The 19,656-nt window shown below is 43.6% G+C and overlaps 2 protein-coding genes across 2 annotated transcripts; one reads left to right on the top strand and one right to left on the bottom strand.

Moving 5' to 3' along the window:
* Positions 1-75: 75 nt before the first annotated feature.
* Positions 76-7,682, top strand: NDUFB2 (NADH:ubiquinone oxidoreductase subunit B2). The gene is made up of 4 exons (XM_056517588.1): positions 76-234; positions 2,112-2,256; positions 5,342-5,427; positions 7,479-7,682. The coding sequence occupies exons 1-3, from the start codon at positions 146-148 to the stop codon at positions 5,414-5,416; spliced, it is 309 nt and encodes a 102-aa protein (XP_056373563.1). The 5' UTR covers positions 76-145; the 3' UTR covers positions 5,417-5,427; positions 7,479-7,682.
* Positions 7,683-9,946: 2,264 nt separating this feature from the next.
* LOC130267584 (hemagglutinin/amebocyte aggregation factor-like) lies at positions 9,947-18,501 on the bottom strand. The gene is made up of 3 exons (XM_056517589.1): positions 16,460-18,501; positions 12,469-12,618; positions 9,947-10,263 (listed from the first exon to the last, which is right to left on the bottom strand). The coding sequence occupies exons 1-3, from the start codon at positions 16,495-16,497 to the stop codon at positions 10,227-10,229; spliced, it is 225 nt and encodes a 74-aa protein (XP_056373564.1). The 5' UTR covers positions 16,498-18,501; the 3' UTR covers positions 9,947-10,226.
* Positions 18,502-19,656: the final 1,155 nt, after the last annotated feature.

A 19,656-nucleotide genomic window follows, 5' to 3' on the forward strand; every position in this document is an offset into this window, starting at 1 on the left:
AAATAATTATGAACCACCCCAATCCTCCTTTCGCTCGTGGACGCGTCCACTCGCGGAGGAATTCTCGCGAGATTTAGTAACAGCGGCTGCAGCCAATTATCGGTGGCCGGGCTGTCCTGGCGGAAGGTGACATTGCTCCGGTGTCATGGCGTCGCTCGTGCGGTTTGGGGGAGCCCTGAGGGCTGGAAGCCGTCTTTTTAGCGGCGTGGTGAAGAGGAGAACCGGGGTTCGCAAGTGAGTGAGGCTGGAGAAGAGGAGGAGGGGGGGGGGACATAGTTATTGGGGACCTTTATAGAGGGAGGGTGAAATGGATTCTGGGTAGTGGTAGATTATTTTTATTATTATTTATTTATTTTTTTAATAATAACGTGTGACCTTGTACCTTTCTTTTTTTCTTCTGCTAGCTGTCATTGAATGGAAACCTTACAGAAGTTATTAAAACATAACTGATTTCTTCCAGAAACAGCGCCACTCTTGTCTTCAGGTTGTGTGCGGTATTGCAGCTCGCTTGCATTGAGGTTAATGGAGCTAAGCTGTAATTTCCCTCACAACCTGAGGACAAGAGTGGCGCTGTTTCTGGACGAAAACTGCTGTTTTTGTTACTATACACGAGTGTTTTCCAAACAGTGTGACTCCAGCTGTTTCAAAACTACAACTCCCAGCATGCCTGGACAGCCTTCAGCTTTGATATGGGGAGGGGAAGTTTTTGGATCTGACAGTGCCCATTTAAAGGGAATCTCTCAAAAGTATCGCCCGCGCTAACCCGTTGGTATAGGCTTGTAGTGCGGGTGATATTGATGACGATGAGAATTACCACCGCCAGGTCCGTAGATCCGTACGTCTGGTATACTTTATTTTCGGTATATGCAAATCACCAGATTTGGTGCGCAGGGGGCGTTCCCAAGCCCCCCCCCCCAATGCATGATGACATCACCACTGCTTCGTCCTCTGTCTGCCCAGCTAATGAATACAGTGGTCCCTCAAGTTACAATATTAATTGGTTCTGGGACGACCATTGTATGTTGAAACCATTGTATGTTGAGACCAGAACTCTATGGAAACCTTGTAATTGGTTCTAAAGGCACCAAAATATCATCCAAAAATAGGAAAAAGTGAGGATTAAAGAAAAATAAGTAGATAACTAATACAGATAAAGCAAATCCTTACATATAAAAGTAATAAAGATCTGCTGGGAGCTGTAATCACTGTCTTTCAGTGTTTCTTAAGCAGGGAGCCTCCAGCTGTTGCAAAACTACAACTCCCAGCATGCCTGGACAGCCGTTGGCTGTCCGGGCATGCTGGGAGTTGTAGTTTTGCAACAGCTGGGGCCACCCTGCTTGGGAAACACTGGTCTATGTAGAAGACAGGAGCTTCTTCAGGGTCCTGTACAGAACCCGCAATGTCCTAAAAAAGTAACATGGAGTCGCCCTCACCTGGTGTCCAAAGGAGCAGCTAACCCTGGTACAGGTAAAGAGTACATAACACGTAATACTTCCCTGTACTGTAGAGGGCGCTACCAGACACCAGTCGGTGCATACGCTTCAGTAATACAGGGGTCTGTACATTGTATGTTGAGTCTGGTTTCAACTTACGATGGTTCAGAAAAGACCATTGTGTGTTGAAACTATTGTATGTTGAAGCCATTGTAAGTTGAGGGATGACTGTATCCGTAAAGATCTGCCTGCCTGCTTGCCCCTAGCCGCAGCTACTGCGCCGCTTCCACAGTCTAAGATGGGTGTGGCTGTGAAAAAGTGGCGCACACCGCATTTGGGTGTACCCTGAAAGCAGCTCATATGCAGTAGCCGCAGGCGTATTAAACTGCGGAAGCGGCGCATACGCAATGGCCGTGAATCAGTGCGAGCACTGTTATCGCTAACGGTTTGCTGAGCTGCACTGTGAGACATTGAACTCAGAAAAGCAGCCACATGTTCAGACTACGCAGTTGATTTGTAGTCTGTAACCATGGAGACACGTAGGGGTTGTATGCATTAAATGGTAGGATATTTATAATCAAGTGTTTTTGTATTTTAGATGTATTTTTGAAGCCATTGATGATTTAATTGTAAAATACTTAGGATTGATTTATTTACTTTTTTTCTCGTGTCCTTTAGTGCCGGGGGAGAGGTTCATATAGCGCCACGTTACAGACAGATGATGGAAGTGACCAAGTCCCAGAAGTTTCAGGCCGAGCTGCTCATGGGCTTCATGTGGTTTTGGATTCTCTGGCATTTTTGGCATGAGCCTGATGCAGTTTTTGTAAGTATCTGCTGGGTTATTCTTTTGGAGATTTGGTTCCTCATTCCGTGGTGATTATTGTCTTTTTAAGGGGTTATTCTGAGGTTGGAAAGTATTCTGTATCAGGATACGTGATTAATATCTTCAGGGGGTCGGGGGTCTGACTGCTGGGACCCCCACTGATGACAATAGGGGTCCCTTGTCTGCTGAATGAATAGAATTGAAGAATGCATGCTGGACCACCACTCTCTAGGGAAATGTTTCCCAACCAGGGTGCCTCCAGCTGTTACAAAACTACAACTCCCAGCATGCGGAGAGTTGTAGTTTTGCAACAACTGGAGACACCCTGCTTAGGAAACACAATTCTATGGGACTTCTGAAGGTAGCAAAGTACAGTGATCTGTGGATAGGTGTTAGGTTCTCTTCTTCAAATAACCCCTTTATTATATCTTAACAGTTTTTTTTTTTTTCTTCCTGATACAAAGTTCCAAATCCCCTGTACAGACATAGACATCATTAAAGGGGTACTCCGCTGCTCAGCGTTTGGAACAAACTGTTCAGAACAGTTTTTTCCAAATGCTGAGCAGCGGAGTACCCCTTTAAACTATAGGAGCAGTGTGAAATAATTTCTGACAACCTCTAACCTGTCCCAAATTAAATTATAATTTTCCATCATACAGAAAGCTAATTTTGCTAACCACTATGAAGGAGATTTATCAAGCTGCACGTGCAACTTTTCTATACATGCTGCGACTTTTTGATTTTTGCTTACCGTATATACTCGAGTATAAGCCTAGTTTTTCAGCACGATTTTTCGTGCTGAAAACGACCCCCTCGGCTTATACTCGAGTGAACTCTCCGCCTGTCAATCCCGTCTTCAGTGGTCTTCAACCTGCGGACCTCCCGATGAAAACTACAACTCCCAGCACGCTGCGAGTTGTAGTTTTGAAACATCTGGAGGTCCGCAGGTTGAAGACCACTGCGGCCTTCGTCATCATCCAGACCCCCCTTTAAGTTTTCTACTCCCCTCCCCTCGGCGGGAAGGAAGGGTGAGCTGGTCCGGGCCATCTATGCTGCAGGGACCGTCCGGTGGGGAGGGTTAGTCGTTCAGGGCTGTCCATCTTCACCGGGAGGCCCTTTTCTCTGCTCCGGGCCGGCCCGGACTAGTGACGTTGCCTTGACGATGACGCACAGGGATGTCCGTTCACAGCAGACGTACCTGCGCATGAACATCCCCGTGCGTCGTCGTCAATGCAACGTCACTAGTCCGGGGCCGGCCCGGAGAAGAGGGCCTCTCGGTGAAGATGGACAGCCCGGAATGACTAACCCTCCCCAACGGACGGTCCCTGCAGCATAGATGGCCCGGACAAGCTCACCCTGGTGATGGGGGTCTGGATGATGACGGGGGGGGGGGGGGCGGATGATGTATTTCCCACCCTAGGCTTATAGTCGAGTCTAACTTTTCCTGGGTTTTTGGGGTGAAATTAGGGGCCTCGGCTTATATTCGGGTCGGCTTATACTCGAGTATATACGATATCTGCTCACGTAGTAATTTTTATTTTTATTTTTTTACTTTGCAATGGTCATGTGTTTATCAAATGCGATCGTCGCTATTTATGAAGAAAAAAGTTGCATCTCCATTTAACTTGCATATGTATTCCAAATTAAACAAAAAAGCCTCCAGAATACAGATATTCATGGTGCGGCATAGTATGTTTTTAATATATTTTTTTTTATTTCTGAGGAGGGTGGAGGGGTTGTTGCGGGATAGTTGGAGTGCAGCTATTTAGTCGCAGTCAGGGTGTCACCCGATGCGGTACGCCCCTCCTCCCCGTCACTCTCTAGCAACGCTACTGGTAATAAAGGGTAAATGAAGAACTTCGGCTATTAACATAAGGGAAAACTTTTCTGCTTTAACCTGTTAAGGACCCAGGGCGTACCTGTACGCCCTGAGTCTGCTTCCGATCTATAACGCGGAGCCACTGCTAATAGCGCGCGGCATTGATCGCGCTGCCGTGCGCTATTAACCCTTTAGACGCGGCGTTCTAAAATGAAAGTGAAACCATGCCGGTTAGCTCAGTGGTGAAATCGCGGTATCCCGAACAGCTTACAGGACAGCGGGAGGGCCCCTACCTGCCTCCTCGCTGTCCGATCGCCGAATGCAATTCCCGAGACAAGCAGAGATGTCAGCAGAGAGCACTGTTGCCAGACAGAAAAGAACAACTCTACTTCAGCAGCTGATAATTATTGGAAGGGTTAAGATTTGTTAATAGAAGTAATTTACAAATCTGTTAAACTTTTTGGATTATTATTATTTTTTTATATAAAATATATCTCTATATCTCAATTGGCTACAGAAAGCTAAACATATTTGTAAATTGCTTCTATTAAAAAAATCTTAATCCTTCCAATAATTATTAGCTGCTGAAGTCGAGTTGTTTTTTTTTTTTTTCCTGTCTGGCAACAGTGCTCTCTGCTGACATCTCTGCTTGTCTCGGGAACGGCACAGAGTAGAAGAGGTTTGCTATGGGGACAGTTCCGGAGACAGGTGTCATCAGAGAGCGCTTAGACAGAAAAGAACAACTCAACTTCAGCAGCTCATAAGTACTGGAAGGATGAGGATTTTTTAATTTAAGTCATTTACAGATCTGTTTAACTTTCTGGAGCCAGTTGATTGATTTATTTATATATATATATATATATATATATATATAATATATATATATAAATATAATATATATATAAATATAATATATATAATAATATAATATATATATAATATAATATATATATAATATAATATATATATAATATAATATATATATAATATAATATATATATAATATAATATATATATAATATATATATAATATATATATATATATATATAATATGTGTTATAAAAAAAAAGTGTTTTTCCTGGAATACCCCTTTAAGAAAATGTGATGTTTTCTTGGATTATTTCTATGCAATGGCCCAGGAGACGCCACTACCTCATATGTTATTTAATAACCTACAAATGACCGCGATGACATCAGACATAATGTTGAGAATTGGTGAGAATCCACAAGGGTTTTCTTTTTATAATGTTACTTTTCTTTTTTAGGGTCACTTTCCATATCCAGACCCCTCACAGTGGACTGACGAGGAGCTGGGAATACTCCCCGAAGACGAAGAGTGACGCTCTTTACAGTAAGAATAAGATGTAACAGTCTTACAAATCTGCAATGTAGTTACCTCATCTGGTGTGTACCTGGCACCTTACACAACATTAGAGATGAGCGAACTTACAGTAAACTCAATTCGTCACGTACTTCTCGGCTCGGCAGTTGATGACGTATCCTGCGTAAATTAGTTCAGCCTTCAGGTGCTCCGGTGGGCTGGAAAAGGTGGATACAGTCCTAGGAGACTCTTTCCTAGGACTGTATCCACCTTTTCCAGCCCACCGGAGCACCTGAAAGCTGAACTAATTTATGCAGGATACGTCCTCAACTGCCGAGCCGAGAAGTTTGTGACGAATCGAATTTACTGTAAGTTCGCTCATCTCTATACAACATCCATTGAAATCAATGGCCTGTTTGGTGTAATGCATATATAAAGGGGGTTTCCACAGGGAGAGAGGGGAGGATATACATAAGGCCTATGGCAATGTTTCCCAACCAGGGTGCCTCCAGCTGTTGCAAAACTACAACTCACAGCAGCTGTCCGGGCATGACTCTTAAGCCCATTTTGGCCTTAAGGACTCAGACAATTTAATTTTTACGTTTTCATTTTTTCCTCCTCGCCTTCTAAAAATCATAACTCTTTTATATTTTCATCCACAGACTAGTATGAGGGCTTGTTTTTTGCGCGACCAGTTGTCCTTTGTAATGACATAACTCATTATATCATTAAATGTATGGCGCAACCAAAAAACACTATTTTTGTGGGGAAATTAAAACGAAAAACGCAATTTTGCTAATTTTGGAAGGTTTCGTTTTCACGCCGTACAATTTATGGTAAAAATGACGTGTGTTCTTTATTCTGAGGGTCAATACGATTAAAATGATACCCATTATTATATACTTTTATATTATTGTTGCGCTTAAAAAAAATCACAAACTTTTTAACCAAATTAGTACGTTTATAATCCCTTTATTTTGATGACCTATAACTTTTTTATTTTTCCGTATAAGCGGCGGTATGGGGGCTCATTTTTTGCGCCATGATCTGTACTTTTTTTTGGTACCACATTTGCATATAAAAAACTTTTTAATTCATTTTTTATAATTTTTTTTTTTAAATAAAATGTATTAAAAAAGTAGGAATTTTGGACTTATTTTTTTTTTTCGTTCACGCCGTTAACCGTACGGGATCATTAACATTTTATTTTCATAGTTCGGACATTTACGCACGCGGCGATACCAAATATGTCTATAAAAAATTTTTTGGGCGCTTTTTGGGGGTAAAATAGGAAAAAGCGGACGTTTTATTTTTTTATTGGGGGAGGGGATTTTTCACTTTTTTTTTACTTTTACTTTTACATTTTTTTTACTTTTTTTTTTACACTTGAATAGTCCCCATAGGGGACTATTCATAGCAATACCATGATTGCTAATACTGATCTGTTCTATGTATAGGACATAGAACAGATCAGTATTATCGGTCATCTCCTGCTCTGGTCTGCTCGATCACAGACCAGAGCAGGAGCCGCACGGAGGAAGGAGAGGGGACCTCCGTGCGGCGTTATGAATGATCGGATCCCAGCAGCAGCGCTGCGGGCGCTCCGATCATTCATTCAAATCGCGCACTGCCGCAGATGCCGGGATCTGTATTGATCCCGGCACCTGAGGGGTTAATGGCGGACGCCCGCGAGATCGCGGGCGTCGGCCATTGCCGGTGGGTCCCTGGCTGCGATCAGCAGCCGGGATCAGCCGCGCATGACACGGGCATCGCTCCGATGCCCGCGGTTATGCTTAGGACGTAAATGTACGTCCTGGTGCGTTAAGTACCACCGCACCAGGACGTACATTTACGTCCTGCGTCCTTAAGGGGTTAATAAAGTCCTGTTTCTGATTGTAGGGTCTCGTTACTGGAAGCCCCTTTAGTTACCATTACCAGAATAGGGGGTCACAGTGAATAGCATTGTTGTCCTTTGGGGGTCTAGATATTTTCTGAATATGACAATTGGGGGGGGGGGGGGGGTTGGGAGTATCAGTCTACACTTGTATATGTATTTTAATACTGTTTTCTTTCCTCTGCAGGTGTATTGGGTCTTCCCGTTAATGCGACGGTCGAGAGGCTTGTAAATAAACGTGAATTCTATTTATGTATCTTGTTGGCTTATTCATTCCATAATGAAGCATTCCTGACGTACTTGGAGGATCTTGTCGTAGTAATAGCCACAGCCAGGTTCAGAGAGCTGTAATGTGGACGCATTTTAACCTATAAATTGTAGATCAACCACCCCCCTCTTTCCTTTGTTTTCCTCAGCCTACCCTAGATCACGATTGAACCTTATGACGATCTTTGTTTGGTTCAAGGTAGTTGCCGATAATGTCCAAAATCGTGAATATCGGCCGATAATATCGGCCAAACCGATAATCGGTCGATCCTTAGAAGGAACATGTCCATTCTTTCTGCGGACTCCGTACAGAACGCATTCCCATGCGGTCCTAGCACCAGCATGTTATGCAGGCATCTGCAGACTGTCCGCATGGATATTTTTTTTTTTTGTGTGGACATTCCGACTTGTGAACAAAGCCTTAAAGGGGTACTCCAGTGGGAAACGTTTTTTCCATTCAACTGGTGTCAGAAAGTTAAACAGATTTGTAAATTACTTCTATTAAAAAATCTTAATCCTTCCAGTACTTATCAGCTGCGTATACTACAGAGAAAATTGTGCAGTTCTTTCCAGTTTGACCACAGTGCTCTCTGCTGACACCTATGTCCGTGTCAGGAACTGTCCAGAGCAGGATAGGTTTGCTATGTGGATTTGCTTCTAATCTGGACAGTACCTAAAATGGACAGAGGTTTCAACAGAGAGCACTGTGGTCAGACTGGAAAGACCTGCACAACTATCTCAGTAGCATACAGCAGCTGATAAGTACTGGAAGGCTTCAGATTTTTTAATAGAAGTAATTTACAAATATGTTTAACTATCTGGCACCAGTTGATTTGAAAACATTTGTTTTCCACTTGTTTCCACCGGAGTTCCCCTTTAACCTGTTAACGACGCAGGTACGCCCTGAATCCAGACTCCTTAAGGAGGCAGGGTGTACCTGTATGCCCTGATCCCATTAACGGGGTTTAAACCGTTCTCACCAGTTCTCACTACATCTACATTATATACAGGCGGTAGTTATATCTGTAACTACATCTACATTATATACAGGGTGGCAGTACTGTCTGTAACTACATCTACATTATATACAGGGCGGCAGTACTGTCTGTAACTACATCTACATTATATACAGGATGGCAGTACTGTCTGTAACTACATCTACATTATATACAGGGCGGCAGTACTGTCTGTATTTACATTGTATACAGGGAGGCAGTACTGTCTGTATTTACATTATATACAGGGCGGCAGTCCTGTCTGTATTTACATTATATACAGGGCGGCAGTCCTGTCTGTATTTACATTGTATACAGGGAGGCAGTCCTGTCTGTATTTACATTGTATACAGGGAGGCAGTCCTGTCTGTATTTACATTGTATACAGGGCGGCAGTCCTGTCTGTATTTACATTATATACAGGGCGGCAGTACTGTCTGTATTTACATTATATACAGGGCGGCAGTACTGTATGTATTTACATTATATACAGGGTGGCAGTACTGTCTGTATTTACATTATATACAGGGCGGCAGTACTGTCTGTATTTACATTATATACAGGGCGGCAGTCCTGTCTGTATTTACATTATATACAGGGCGGCAGTACAGTCTGTATTTACATTAGATACAGGGCGGCAGTACAGTCTGTATTTACATTAGATACAGGGCGGCAGTACTGTCTGTATTTACATTATATACAGGACGGCAGTACTGTCTGTATTTACATTATATACAGGGCGGCAGTACTGTCTGTATTTACATTATATACAGGGCGGCAGTACTGTCTGTATTTACATTATATACAGGGCGGCAGTCCTGTCTGTATTTACATTATATACAGGGAGGCAGTACTGTCTGTATTTGCATTATATACAGGGCGGCAGTACTGTCTGTATTTACATTATATACAGGGCGGCAGTACTGTCTGTATTTACATTATATACAGGGCGGCAGTACTGTCTGTATTTACATTATATACAGGGCGGCAGTACTGTCTGTATTTACATTATATACAGGGCGGCAGTACTGTCTGTATTTACATTATATACAGGGCGGCAGTACTGTCTGTATTTACATTATATACAGGGCGGCAGTACTGTATGTATTTACATTATATACAGGGCGGCAGTACTGTATGTATTTGCATTATATACAGGGCGGCAGTACTGTCTGTATTTGCATTATATACAGGGCGGCAGTACTGTCTGTATTTACAATATATACAGGGCGGCAGTACTGTCTGTATTTACATTATATACAGGGCGGCAGTCCTGTCTGTATTTACATTATATACAGGGCGGCAGTACTGTCTGTATTTACATTATATACAGGGCGGCAGTACTGTCTGTATTTACATTATATACAGGGCGGCAGTACTGTCTGTATTTACATTATATACAGGGCGGAGATATAGGGATGAGGTCTGGTGTGAGGAACAATTGATCATTTTAGTGAGCAAGAATGTGTTTCGTCTTTTTTCTTAATCATTTATTTCAAGACTTTGTTGTTACAATCTATAACATAGATGGGATTGTTACAGAATACAGGCCCAACTATGATTATGACCTGCTCAGCAGAGCAGTTTTTCAACAGCTGGAGGCACCCAGGTTGGGAATCACTGATCTACGGTCTCTTTGTGCTCAGTAGCTCCACCTGGAGGACAGCAGCTCATCACTTTTCACATGTGGCAAATGTCCAGCTTCGGTCTCTGCAAAATAAAGCAGAAGCTTCAGTTTTCACTAATAGGTTGTATGAAGTCACAAAGTAATATTGAGTTTGGCTTTTAATTCTAACGGAGACGATCAGCCTCATGGACGCAGTCGCAGCGCTGCTCTGAAAGTTATTATTGGCAATGGGCTTTGTCCCGGAATGAAACGGTGCCCTGTAAAAGATTGTCAAAGGGTTGTCCATAGCAACACTATGGGGCTCATAGGGGGAGATTTATCAAAACCTGTGGAGAGGCAAAGTTGCCCATAGGAACCAATCAGATCGCTTTATTTTTTTATCAAGGCCTGTGAAGAATGAAAGAAGCGATCTGATTGGTTGCTATGGGCAACTTTGCCTCTCCACCGGTTTTGATAAATCTCCCCCATAGAGATGGCCGAATCGGATTGTGCCCATACATACTATAAAGCAGTGGTCGCCAACCTGTCGGCGCATCCGCAGCATGAAATACGCTGTGGGTGCACCCCGTGTGACCCAAGCCTTGGTGCATAAAATCTCCAGCGGGTCCATATGAAGAGCTTAGTACCCTGCAGGTCCTCTTCTCCTCACAGATGGCACTGAGCTCTATTAGTGAAAATAGTGGTGGTGGATTTGCCTTAGGGGCAATGGAAAAGGTTTATAAGGGGAATCAAAACAGCTATGTCCTGGGTGGCAAAGCCTGCTGCCATAATGGGGGCCTGTTTCATACTTTTTCTGTGTATGCACCTTCCCTTTATCATGGGCACTGGTGGTTTGATGCCAACAAGAAAAAGCCTAGGATGGGTAGAGGTTGTTTGCATATACAGTGGTCCCTCAACATACGATGGTAATCCGCTCCAAATGGACCATCGTTTGTTGAAACCATCGTATGTTGAGGGATCCGTGCAATGTAAAGTATAGGACAGTGGTCTACAACCTGCGGACCTCCAGATGTTGCAAAACTACAACACCCAGAATGCCCGGACAGCCAACGGCTTTCTGGGCATGCTGGGAGTTGTAGTTTTGCAACATCTGGAGGTCCGCAGGTTGAAGACCACTGGTATAGGAAGTTGTACTCACCTGTCCCCGCCGCTCCGGACCATCAACGCTGCCCTGGATGTCGCTCTCCATCGCTGTCGCCGCGTCCCCGGGGTGTCCCTGACGCTCCACAAGGCCTCTGCTTCCCAGGCATCCTCGCTCTCCGTCGCTGCCATCACGTCGCTACGCATGCCGCTCCTATTGGACGACAGGACGGCGTGTGCGCAACGTTATGGCGACGATGGAGAGCGCCGACGATGCAGGGGATCCCGAAGAGAATGCGACGGAGCCCCGAGGACAGGTAAGTGATCGTCAGCGGACCACACGGGGAACCGTAAATGGCTATCCGGTGGCAGCTGAAGCAGTCTGCGCTGCCGGATAGCCGTTTATGCGATGGCCCAAACATCCAAAAGCATCGTATGTTGATGCTGCCTCTGAGAGGCCATCGTATGTTGAAATGATCGTATGTCGGGGGGTCACTGTACCAGTGTTTTCCAACCAGGGTGTCTCCAGCTGTTGCCAAAACTACAACTCCCAGCATTCCCAGACAGCCAAAGGCTGCTGAGATGAGAGGGAAGCCTTAATTTACCTTTTGGGGAAAGTATAGATCCTCTGAAGGAGGCAGACAGGTCTTTGCCTCTCTGGGCTTGCTGGGAGTTGTACTTTTGTAACAGCTGGAGGCACCCTGGTTGGAAAGCACTGGCATACACCTTATGCTTCTTTCGAGCAGGATTCTGTCATACTATAATAAGTAATTCCAATATGCTGCAACGTCCCGCTCTCCCTGTGCAGCCCCGAGCGTCTCAGACCACTTCCAGGTAGTATAAAAACAAACAAGATGGTCCAGCGCTTGTATCGGTGAAATGACGAGGATTTATTGCACAGACTAAGGTACAGGTACAAACAAGGTGACGCGTTTCGGCTGCTAGCAGCCGAAACGCGTCACCTTGTTTGTACCTGTACCCTATTCTGTGCAATAAATCCTCGTAATTTCACCGATACAAGCGCTGGACCATTTTGTTTGTTTTTATAATAAGTAATGGACAACTGTGCATGTGATTTAAAGACATAGGTTTTCTGTCCTATTGTTTACAAGGTAAACAGCTGAATGTGGGTGGAGCTTTAGTGTGATTGACAGCAGTCTTGGCACCATTTTTTTTTTTTTATAACTATACCACTATAATGTACGTACTTGTGTTCATTGTCATAGTAACTGGAAATCCCAACCAGGTAGCGACTTGAAGAAGCTTTCCATGTAAATTCCTGCTCAAAGTCATTCACGTAGCTGCTCCATTGACAGTTTCGCCTTTGTACCTTTCCCCGACAGCAAAAGAAACTCCACCTGTGCAGGTAAAATCATGTTCGATCTGGTCATTTTATATTCGACTACCTCCTGACAATTGAATTATAAATTGCTGGACATTTTATGACCTGCCCTGTCCCGATTTGGAGTTCCCCAAGAGTGACGAGAAAATGAGATGTCCCTTTAACCCCTTAAGGACTCAGCCCATTTTGGCCTTAAGGACTCAGACAATTTAATTTTTACGTTTTCATTTTTTCCTCCTCGCCTTCTAAAAATCATAACTCTTTTATATTTTCATCCACAGACTAGTATGAGGGCTTGTTTTTTGCGCGACCAGTTGTCCTTTGTAATGACATCACTCATTATATCATAAAATGTATGGCGCAACCAAAAAACACTATTTTTGTGGGGAAATTAAAACGAAAAACGCAATTTTGCTAATTTTGGAAGGTTTCGTTTTCACGCCGTACAATTTATGGTAAAAATGACGTGTGTTCTTTATTCTGAGGGTCAATACGATTAAAATGATACCCATTATTATATACTTTTATATTATTGTTGCGCTTAAAAAAAATCACAAACTTTTTAACCAAATTAGTACGTTTATAATCCCTTTATTTTGATGACCTATAACTTTTTTATTTTTCCGTATAAGCGGCGGTATGGGGGCTCATTTTTTGCGCCATGATCTGTACTTTTTTTTGATACCACATTTGCATATAAAAAACTTTTAATACATTTTTTATAATTTTTTTTTAAATAAAATGTATTAAAAAAGTAGGAATTTTGGACTTTTAAAATTTTTTTTCGTTCACGCCGTTCACCGTACGGGATCATTAACATTTTATTTTAATAGTTCGGACATTTACGCACGCGGCGATACCAAATATGTCTATAAAAAATGTTTTTTACGCTTTTTGGGGGTAAAATAGGAAAAAACGGACGTTTTACTTTTTTATTGGGGGAGGGGATTTTTCACTTTTTTTTTACTTTTACTTTTACATTTTTTTACATTTTTTTTTACACTTGAATAGTCCCCATAGGGGACTATTCATAGCAATACCATGATTGCTAATACTGATCTGTTCTATGTATAGGACATAGAACAGATCAGTATTATCGGTCATCTTCTGCTCTGGTCTGCTCGATCACAGACCAGAGCAGGAGACGCCGGGAGCCGCATGGAGGAAGGTGAGGGGACCTCCGTGCGGCGTTATGAATGATCGGATCCCCGCAGCAGCGCTGCGGGCGATCCGATCGTTCATTTTAATCGCGAACTCCCGCAGATGCCGGGATCTGTATTGATCCCGGCACCTGAGGGGTTAATGGCGGACGCCCGCGAGATCGCGGGCGTCGGCCATTGCCGGCGGGTCCCTGGCTGCGATCAGCAGCCGGGATCAGCCGCGCATGACACGGGCATCGCTCCGATGCCCGCGGTTATGCTTAGGACGTAAATGTACGTCCTGGTGCGTTAAGTACCACCTCACCAGGACGTACATTTACGTCCTGCGTCCTTAAGGGGTTAAAGGGGTACTCCACTGGAAAACTGTTTTTTTTTATCAACTGAAAAGATTTGTAAACTACTTCTATAAAAAAAAAATCTACATCCTTCCAGTACTTATCAGCTACTGTATGCTCCACAGGAAGTTCTTTTCTTTTTGAATGTCTTTTCTGTCTGACCACAGTTCTCTCTGCTGACACCTCTGTCCATTTTAGGTACTGTCCAGAGCAGGATAGGTTTGCTATGGGGATTTGCTCCTACTCTGGACAGTTCCTGACATGGACAGTGGTGTCAGCAGAGAGCACTGTGGTCAGACAGAATAGGAAATTCAAAAAAAGAACTTTCTCTGGAGCATACAACAGCTGATAAGTACTGGAAGGATTAAGATTTTTTAAATAGAAGTAATTTACAAACCGGTTTAACTTTCTGACACCAGTTGATCTAAAAACAAATGTTTTCCAGCGGAGTATCCCGTTAGTGGCAGGGGTCGTGACGTCACGACCACGCCCCCTCAATGCAAGTCTATGGGAGGGGGAGTGACGGTTGTCACGCCACCTCCCATAGACTTGCATTGAGGGGGCGTGATGTCGCGAGGGGCTTGGCTGTGATGTCACGACCCCCGTCGCCCGCTCCAAACGTTCTAAATGAAAGCTGGGTGCTGCACAGAGATAGCTGCAATCAGGAATCTTATCCTTTGGATAGAGGATAAGATGTTTATGGTCAGAGTACCCCTTTAAGACAGCAGAATTTCTGCAGCAGGCATATACAATCAGTCTTATATTTTGCGGAATTCCGCGGCGGGATCCCATTGAAATCAATAGGGCTTGAATTTCGGCTGAATTCTATGTTCCGAGAACACAGAAATTCTGCCCGACTTCCGGCAGAATTCCAGCAGAATTCCGCAATTCCGTTCAGCAAGCTTTGCTGAACGGAATTTTCTGTGGAATTTCAGAAAATCTGCAGTATGAACATACCCTTATATAGATCTGCATAGGTTGTGGAAGAGCACTGAGAAAACCAGGACTGTAGAGACGTATCTACCAGGGCTGAGGAATCGGAGTCGAGGAGTTGGACAAAATTTTGGGTACCTGGAGTCGGAGTTGGCAAACAATGCACCGACTCTGACTCCTACTAAATTTAGATTGGAATCAAAAAATAAAAAAAGCTTAAATGTTCCAATTCACAAAAAGTTATAATTAAAGACTTCTCTACTTTAAGAATAAGGACCAATGCATGCAGTGCCTCACGTAACCGCAAAATGAACACGTTAAGTGACCGTGTAGAAGCTTTTCATGTGCTTTACTATATGGCACGCAACGCACAATTAGGAGCGGCAATACTTATACTTTCCATAGTGTTGTGTTCTGCTGTTACAGGGAACCCATGGGTAACCTAGCCTCTCACTGATAAGGGATTAAAAAAATATGTTTTTTGCAGGACTGGAGACACTTGTAGAAGTGAAGGGAATGGAGGGTCAATAGTTCAAGACTGAAGCTGTAAACCATTGGAAAAACTGCTGCCATTCAGCTAAGGCTATAAAAACTTATAGACTCGGTTGTTAGCTTAAAGGGGTACTCCGCCACTAGACATCTTGTCCCCTATCCAAAGGATAGGGGATAAGATGTCAAATCACCATGATCCCGCTGCTGGGGACCCCCGGGATCGCAGCTGCGGTACCGCGCTATCATTACTGCACAGAGCGAGTTCGTTCTGCGCGTAATGACTGGCAATACAGGGGACGTCATGGCTCTGCCCCTCGTGACGTCACTGCCCACCCCCTCAATACAAGTCTATGGGTGGGGGCGTGGCGGTCGTCACACCCCCTGTCATAGACTTGCATTAAAGGGGCGTGATGTCACGAGGGGCGGAGCCATGATGTCACACTGCTCCGTCCCCTGTATCGCCCGTCATTATGCACAGAGCGAACTCACTCTGTGTAGTAATGATAGTGGGGTGCCGCAGCTGCAATCCCGGGGGTCCCCAGCAGCGGGACCCTGGTGATCTGACATCTTATCCCCTATTCTTTGGATAGGGGATAAGATGTCTAAAGTTTAAAGGGGTACTCCGCCCCTAAACATGACTATGGGATTCTACTAGGGAAATCATGTTTTATAATAAATGCCCTATCTTCAGCAGCAGATCAGCACACAAACTGTTCAATACAGTAGACTGTTGGCTTCCCAGCCAGTAGTCCTGTGGTAATGACAGGTATGTTGCCTTTCTTTCCTTCAAGGAATGTATAAAATACATTTGCATATTAATACAGTGGAGTCGGAAGTACAAAAAACTGCGGAGTCGGAACATTTATCTACCAACTCCACAGCCCTGGTATCTACATATAAGTTCTAGATCTCGTGTAGTGACTACCCTGTGATTTACCTTCTGTCTTCTTGGCCGTCGTCATGGTAGCTGCTCATACCGCTTAGCACTGAGCCAATTGGACATGCGTATTCTATCCGTTGCTTAAAATCATTGACATAGCTGGACCAGTAGCAGGAACTAGGTTTCCTGAAGGTGCTCTTGCAGCTGAAGTCCCAGACACGGTCCTTACGATCAGCACGATAAGAGCTGTAAATATCATACAGGAGGCCGAAAATTAGTCTATTTTTATTTTTTTTTTTTTTTTTTTTTTTATTAATTAATTATTTTTGAACACATTAATAGTTAACCACATGTCTATCATGAGGGTCATAATCATTGGGGGTCCAGGCGCTCCTGCTTGATAGCCAGAGTGAGCTAGTGAGAAAATATCATTCCCTTCTCTGTTGTTTTAGAAATGGGAGTTGTTATATGGGCCTGAAGTATAGGAGTGATGCCTCATTGATCCCATAGGCCGGGTTCACACGGCAGAACATCTGCACTTAAAGGGGTACTCCGCTGCTCAGCGTTTGGAACAAACTGTTCCAAACGCTGGAGCCAGCAGCTCGTAATGTCATAGCCCCACCCCATCAATGCATGTCTATGGGAGGGGGCGTGACAGCCACCACGCCCCTCCCCTAGACTTTCATTGATGGGGCAGGGTGTGACATCATGAGAGGGCGGGGGTATGACGTCACGAGCTTCCGGTGCCGGCTCCTGCGTTCGGGACAGTTTGTTCCAAACACTTTGAAGGAGTACTCCGCCCCCTAGACATCTTATTCCCTATCCCTGTACACACTCAATAATAATTATTGGAGATTGCCTGTACTCTACCACCAAAGACAATATGGTGAGTGTATAACTTACATCTTCCTAAATGAGTGCAAAGGTGTAGTAGTTTTTTATGCATACATTTTTTTTTGTGTACACTTGTAATGCTAGGAAAACCTTTTACATGTCCCTAGTAAAGTTTTTGTTAAATGACAGGTACACTTTAATAAAGCAATTAAAAAGATTTAGGTGTGTGTGTGTTTGGGGGGGACATTCCAGTTTATCTGCCACATGACACATTTCCAGGTGTGGTAAAATACATTTGTAGAACATAGACCTGTGTAGGACATTTCCTTTAAATTCAGTTTTCCTTCATAAAGGGCATACATCGACAATTATTAATTTTTTTTGGGCTCAGTATCCAGCTGACGAAATTGGGACTGTTAGCGATTGCCACCCCAAACTATATTTTCATTAAAGAACACCTGTCATATAACAGAAAAAAAATTATCATCTACATGTTAATCACTAGGTCATACAGATGCTTTACATGTCTTTATGTGTCTAGCTTCTGTATTTGGCTCACAAAGCCCTCTGTTCTGCTGCTAACTCATTCTGACATCCACTGCTCAGAAAGGGGGGTGTCCCAGTTAAGCACTGAGCCCGCCCTCACCATGCGTTCTCTTCCTCCCTGAGTCTGCTGTGCTGTGTCTCTTCATCCAATCACTGCAGGCTGCTCTGTAACCCCCTCCTCTCTGTTTTCAGTCAGAATATGATAAACAGGACAGGAGTGAGCACAAAAGGAGTGCTAGCTCCACCTTCACTTCCTGGACTTTGTCCCAACCTGCGCTTCAGCTGGGAAAAAGATGACGCTGCATCCAGACAGGATTATGACACTAGTGGTCTTTTTTTTCATAATTTTTCCTTATTTCTATACAAAGGAAATCATTTTTTTCTTATGAAGTATATTAGAAAGCGCCCATTTAACTTACCTTTCAATGCTTCCGATGCTTTGAAAACTTTTGCATTGAAAGTTTAAAGGTTTACCATATCTATTAGCCCATCGTGCTAAAAAAACAAAAAGGTGAAAAGTCTATCAAACAGCTTGTTTGCTAGTAGAAATGGCCCACATTACCACAAGGTGTTTTTTCTCTTTTCAGGATTAAATGGAGCGAAAATGTCAGTGTAGCATGTGGTATTGTGTATAGTTTAGGGAACTTGTGCTGTGTATTGTACTGTCATGCTTTGTGTGATTGTAATTTATTGTATGATTTGTAATGAATGAATGAACATTAAAGCTCTTTCAATAATCCTCATCCCTTCTGCTATTATTATCACTGTTGCCAGGCTTGTACAAGCCGAGCCTGGCAAACTTCTGAGCAAGAGCGGTACCCGGCCAGGCTTTGCTCTCTCTCCTCTCTAACATTTAAAGGGGTATTCCGAGCAAAAACATTTTATCCCCTATCCAAAGGATAGGGGAAAAGATGTCTGATCGCAGGGGGCCCGCTGCTGAGACCCCCGCAATCTCCCATAGAATGCGGGTGCTGAATCTCATGCCACGCCCCCTCCATTCATGTCTATTGGAGGGGGCGTGACAGCCGTCACGCCCCCTCCCATAGACATGAATGGAGCTATAGAACACTAGCAACCAAGAACCCAGCTTACATATACTGTAGCTTTAGCTACAAGTAAGCGGGCCTATATATATGACACAATTTTCATAGAAAAGTATATAACATTAGCTATAACACAAACTACCTAGTATTGGGTTTTAGATAGCAGTAGCCACCAGAGCTAGGACAGGGCATAGTACCCACTAAAGTGTTTCTATCTTACCTACACGTGCCCCAATGGCCGAGGTGGTGAGGCACATCAGCAGAACAAGTACGAACTTCATGTCTGAAGCAAAGTGTGGTGACGGAAGATGTGAAGTGTCCTAAAGGTTCTGGGATCTCTGGTGATTCTGCCAGTCCCACAAGTTTATATAGAGTGTAAAGTGCCAGGTTCAGAATAACATCTCTCTGATCAGTCTTTGATAATTTTTGTTTGCGTTTCTTCTTACATACAATGATGTCTTTGTCATACTCTCGTCCAGAAAAAAGAAAATGATGGCTAGTAACTTTGAAAGTCAGCATGACTAGTAATGTCAGCCAAACCAGAAACGCCCATCTGTACACATCAGTTCCAAGGACAACAATAAATACGAATGATGCGGTTTATCGCAAGTTCTTTCCATAGGAAGAAGTAGACAATTTTGCTACTTGATTTGCCTAGGCTGCCAACCCAGAATGCACCAGGAGCCCTAAGGTCAATGGGATGTGTGTCTATATAAAATGAGTGTTGTCTCTAATTTTTCCCAGATTGCTGTGTGGCCCGAGAAAATACATCACAAGTCTGGTGCCTAAAGGGGGCTTGGCTGCTTTATCTATAGTGTATTAAGCTAGACA

This window comes from Hyla sarda, chromosome 4 (genome assembly GCF_029499605.1).
Source record: "Hyla sarda isolate aHylSar1 chromosome 4, aHylSar1.hap1, whole genome shotgun sequence".
NCBI classification, from domain to species: Eukaryota; Metazoa; Chordata; class Amphibia; order Anura; family Hylidae; genus Hyla; species Hyla sarda.

Excerpts from the sequence above, each read along its gene's own strand:
- NDUFB2 (XM_056517588.1), top strand. The coding sequence starts at position 146 with ATGGCGTCGCTCGTGCGGTTTGGGGGAGCCCTGAGGGCTGGAAGCCGT. Across the intron at positions 235-2,111 it reads AGGAGAACCGGGGTTCGCAA|TGCCGGGGGAGAGGTTCATA; the intron begins GTGAGTGAGGCT and ends CGTGTCCTTTAG. Across the intron at positions 2,257-5,341 it reads ATGAGCCTGATGCAGTTTTT|GGTCACTTTCCATATCCAGA; the intron begins GTAAGTATCTGC and ends TTTCTTTTTTAG.
- LOC130267584 (XM_056517589.1), bottom strand. The coding sequence starts at position 16,497 with ATGAGCAGCTACCATGACGACGGCCAAGAAGACAGAAG. Across the intron at positions 12,619-16,459 it reads GACGGCCAAGAAGACAGAAG|GTGGAGTTTCTTTTGCTGTC; the intron begins GTAAATCACAGG and ends TTACCTGCACAG. Across the intron at positions 10,264-12,468 it reads TACTATGACAATGAACACAA|AGACCGAAGCTGGACATTTG; the intron begins GTACGTACATTA and ends TTTATTTTGCAG.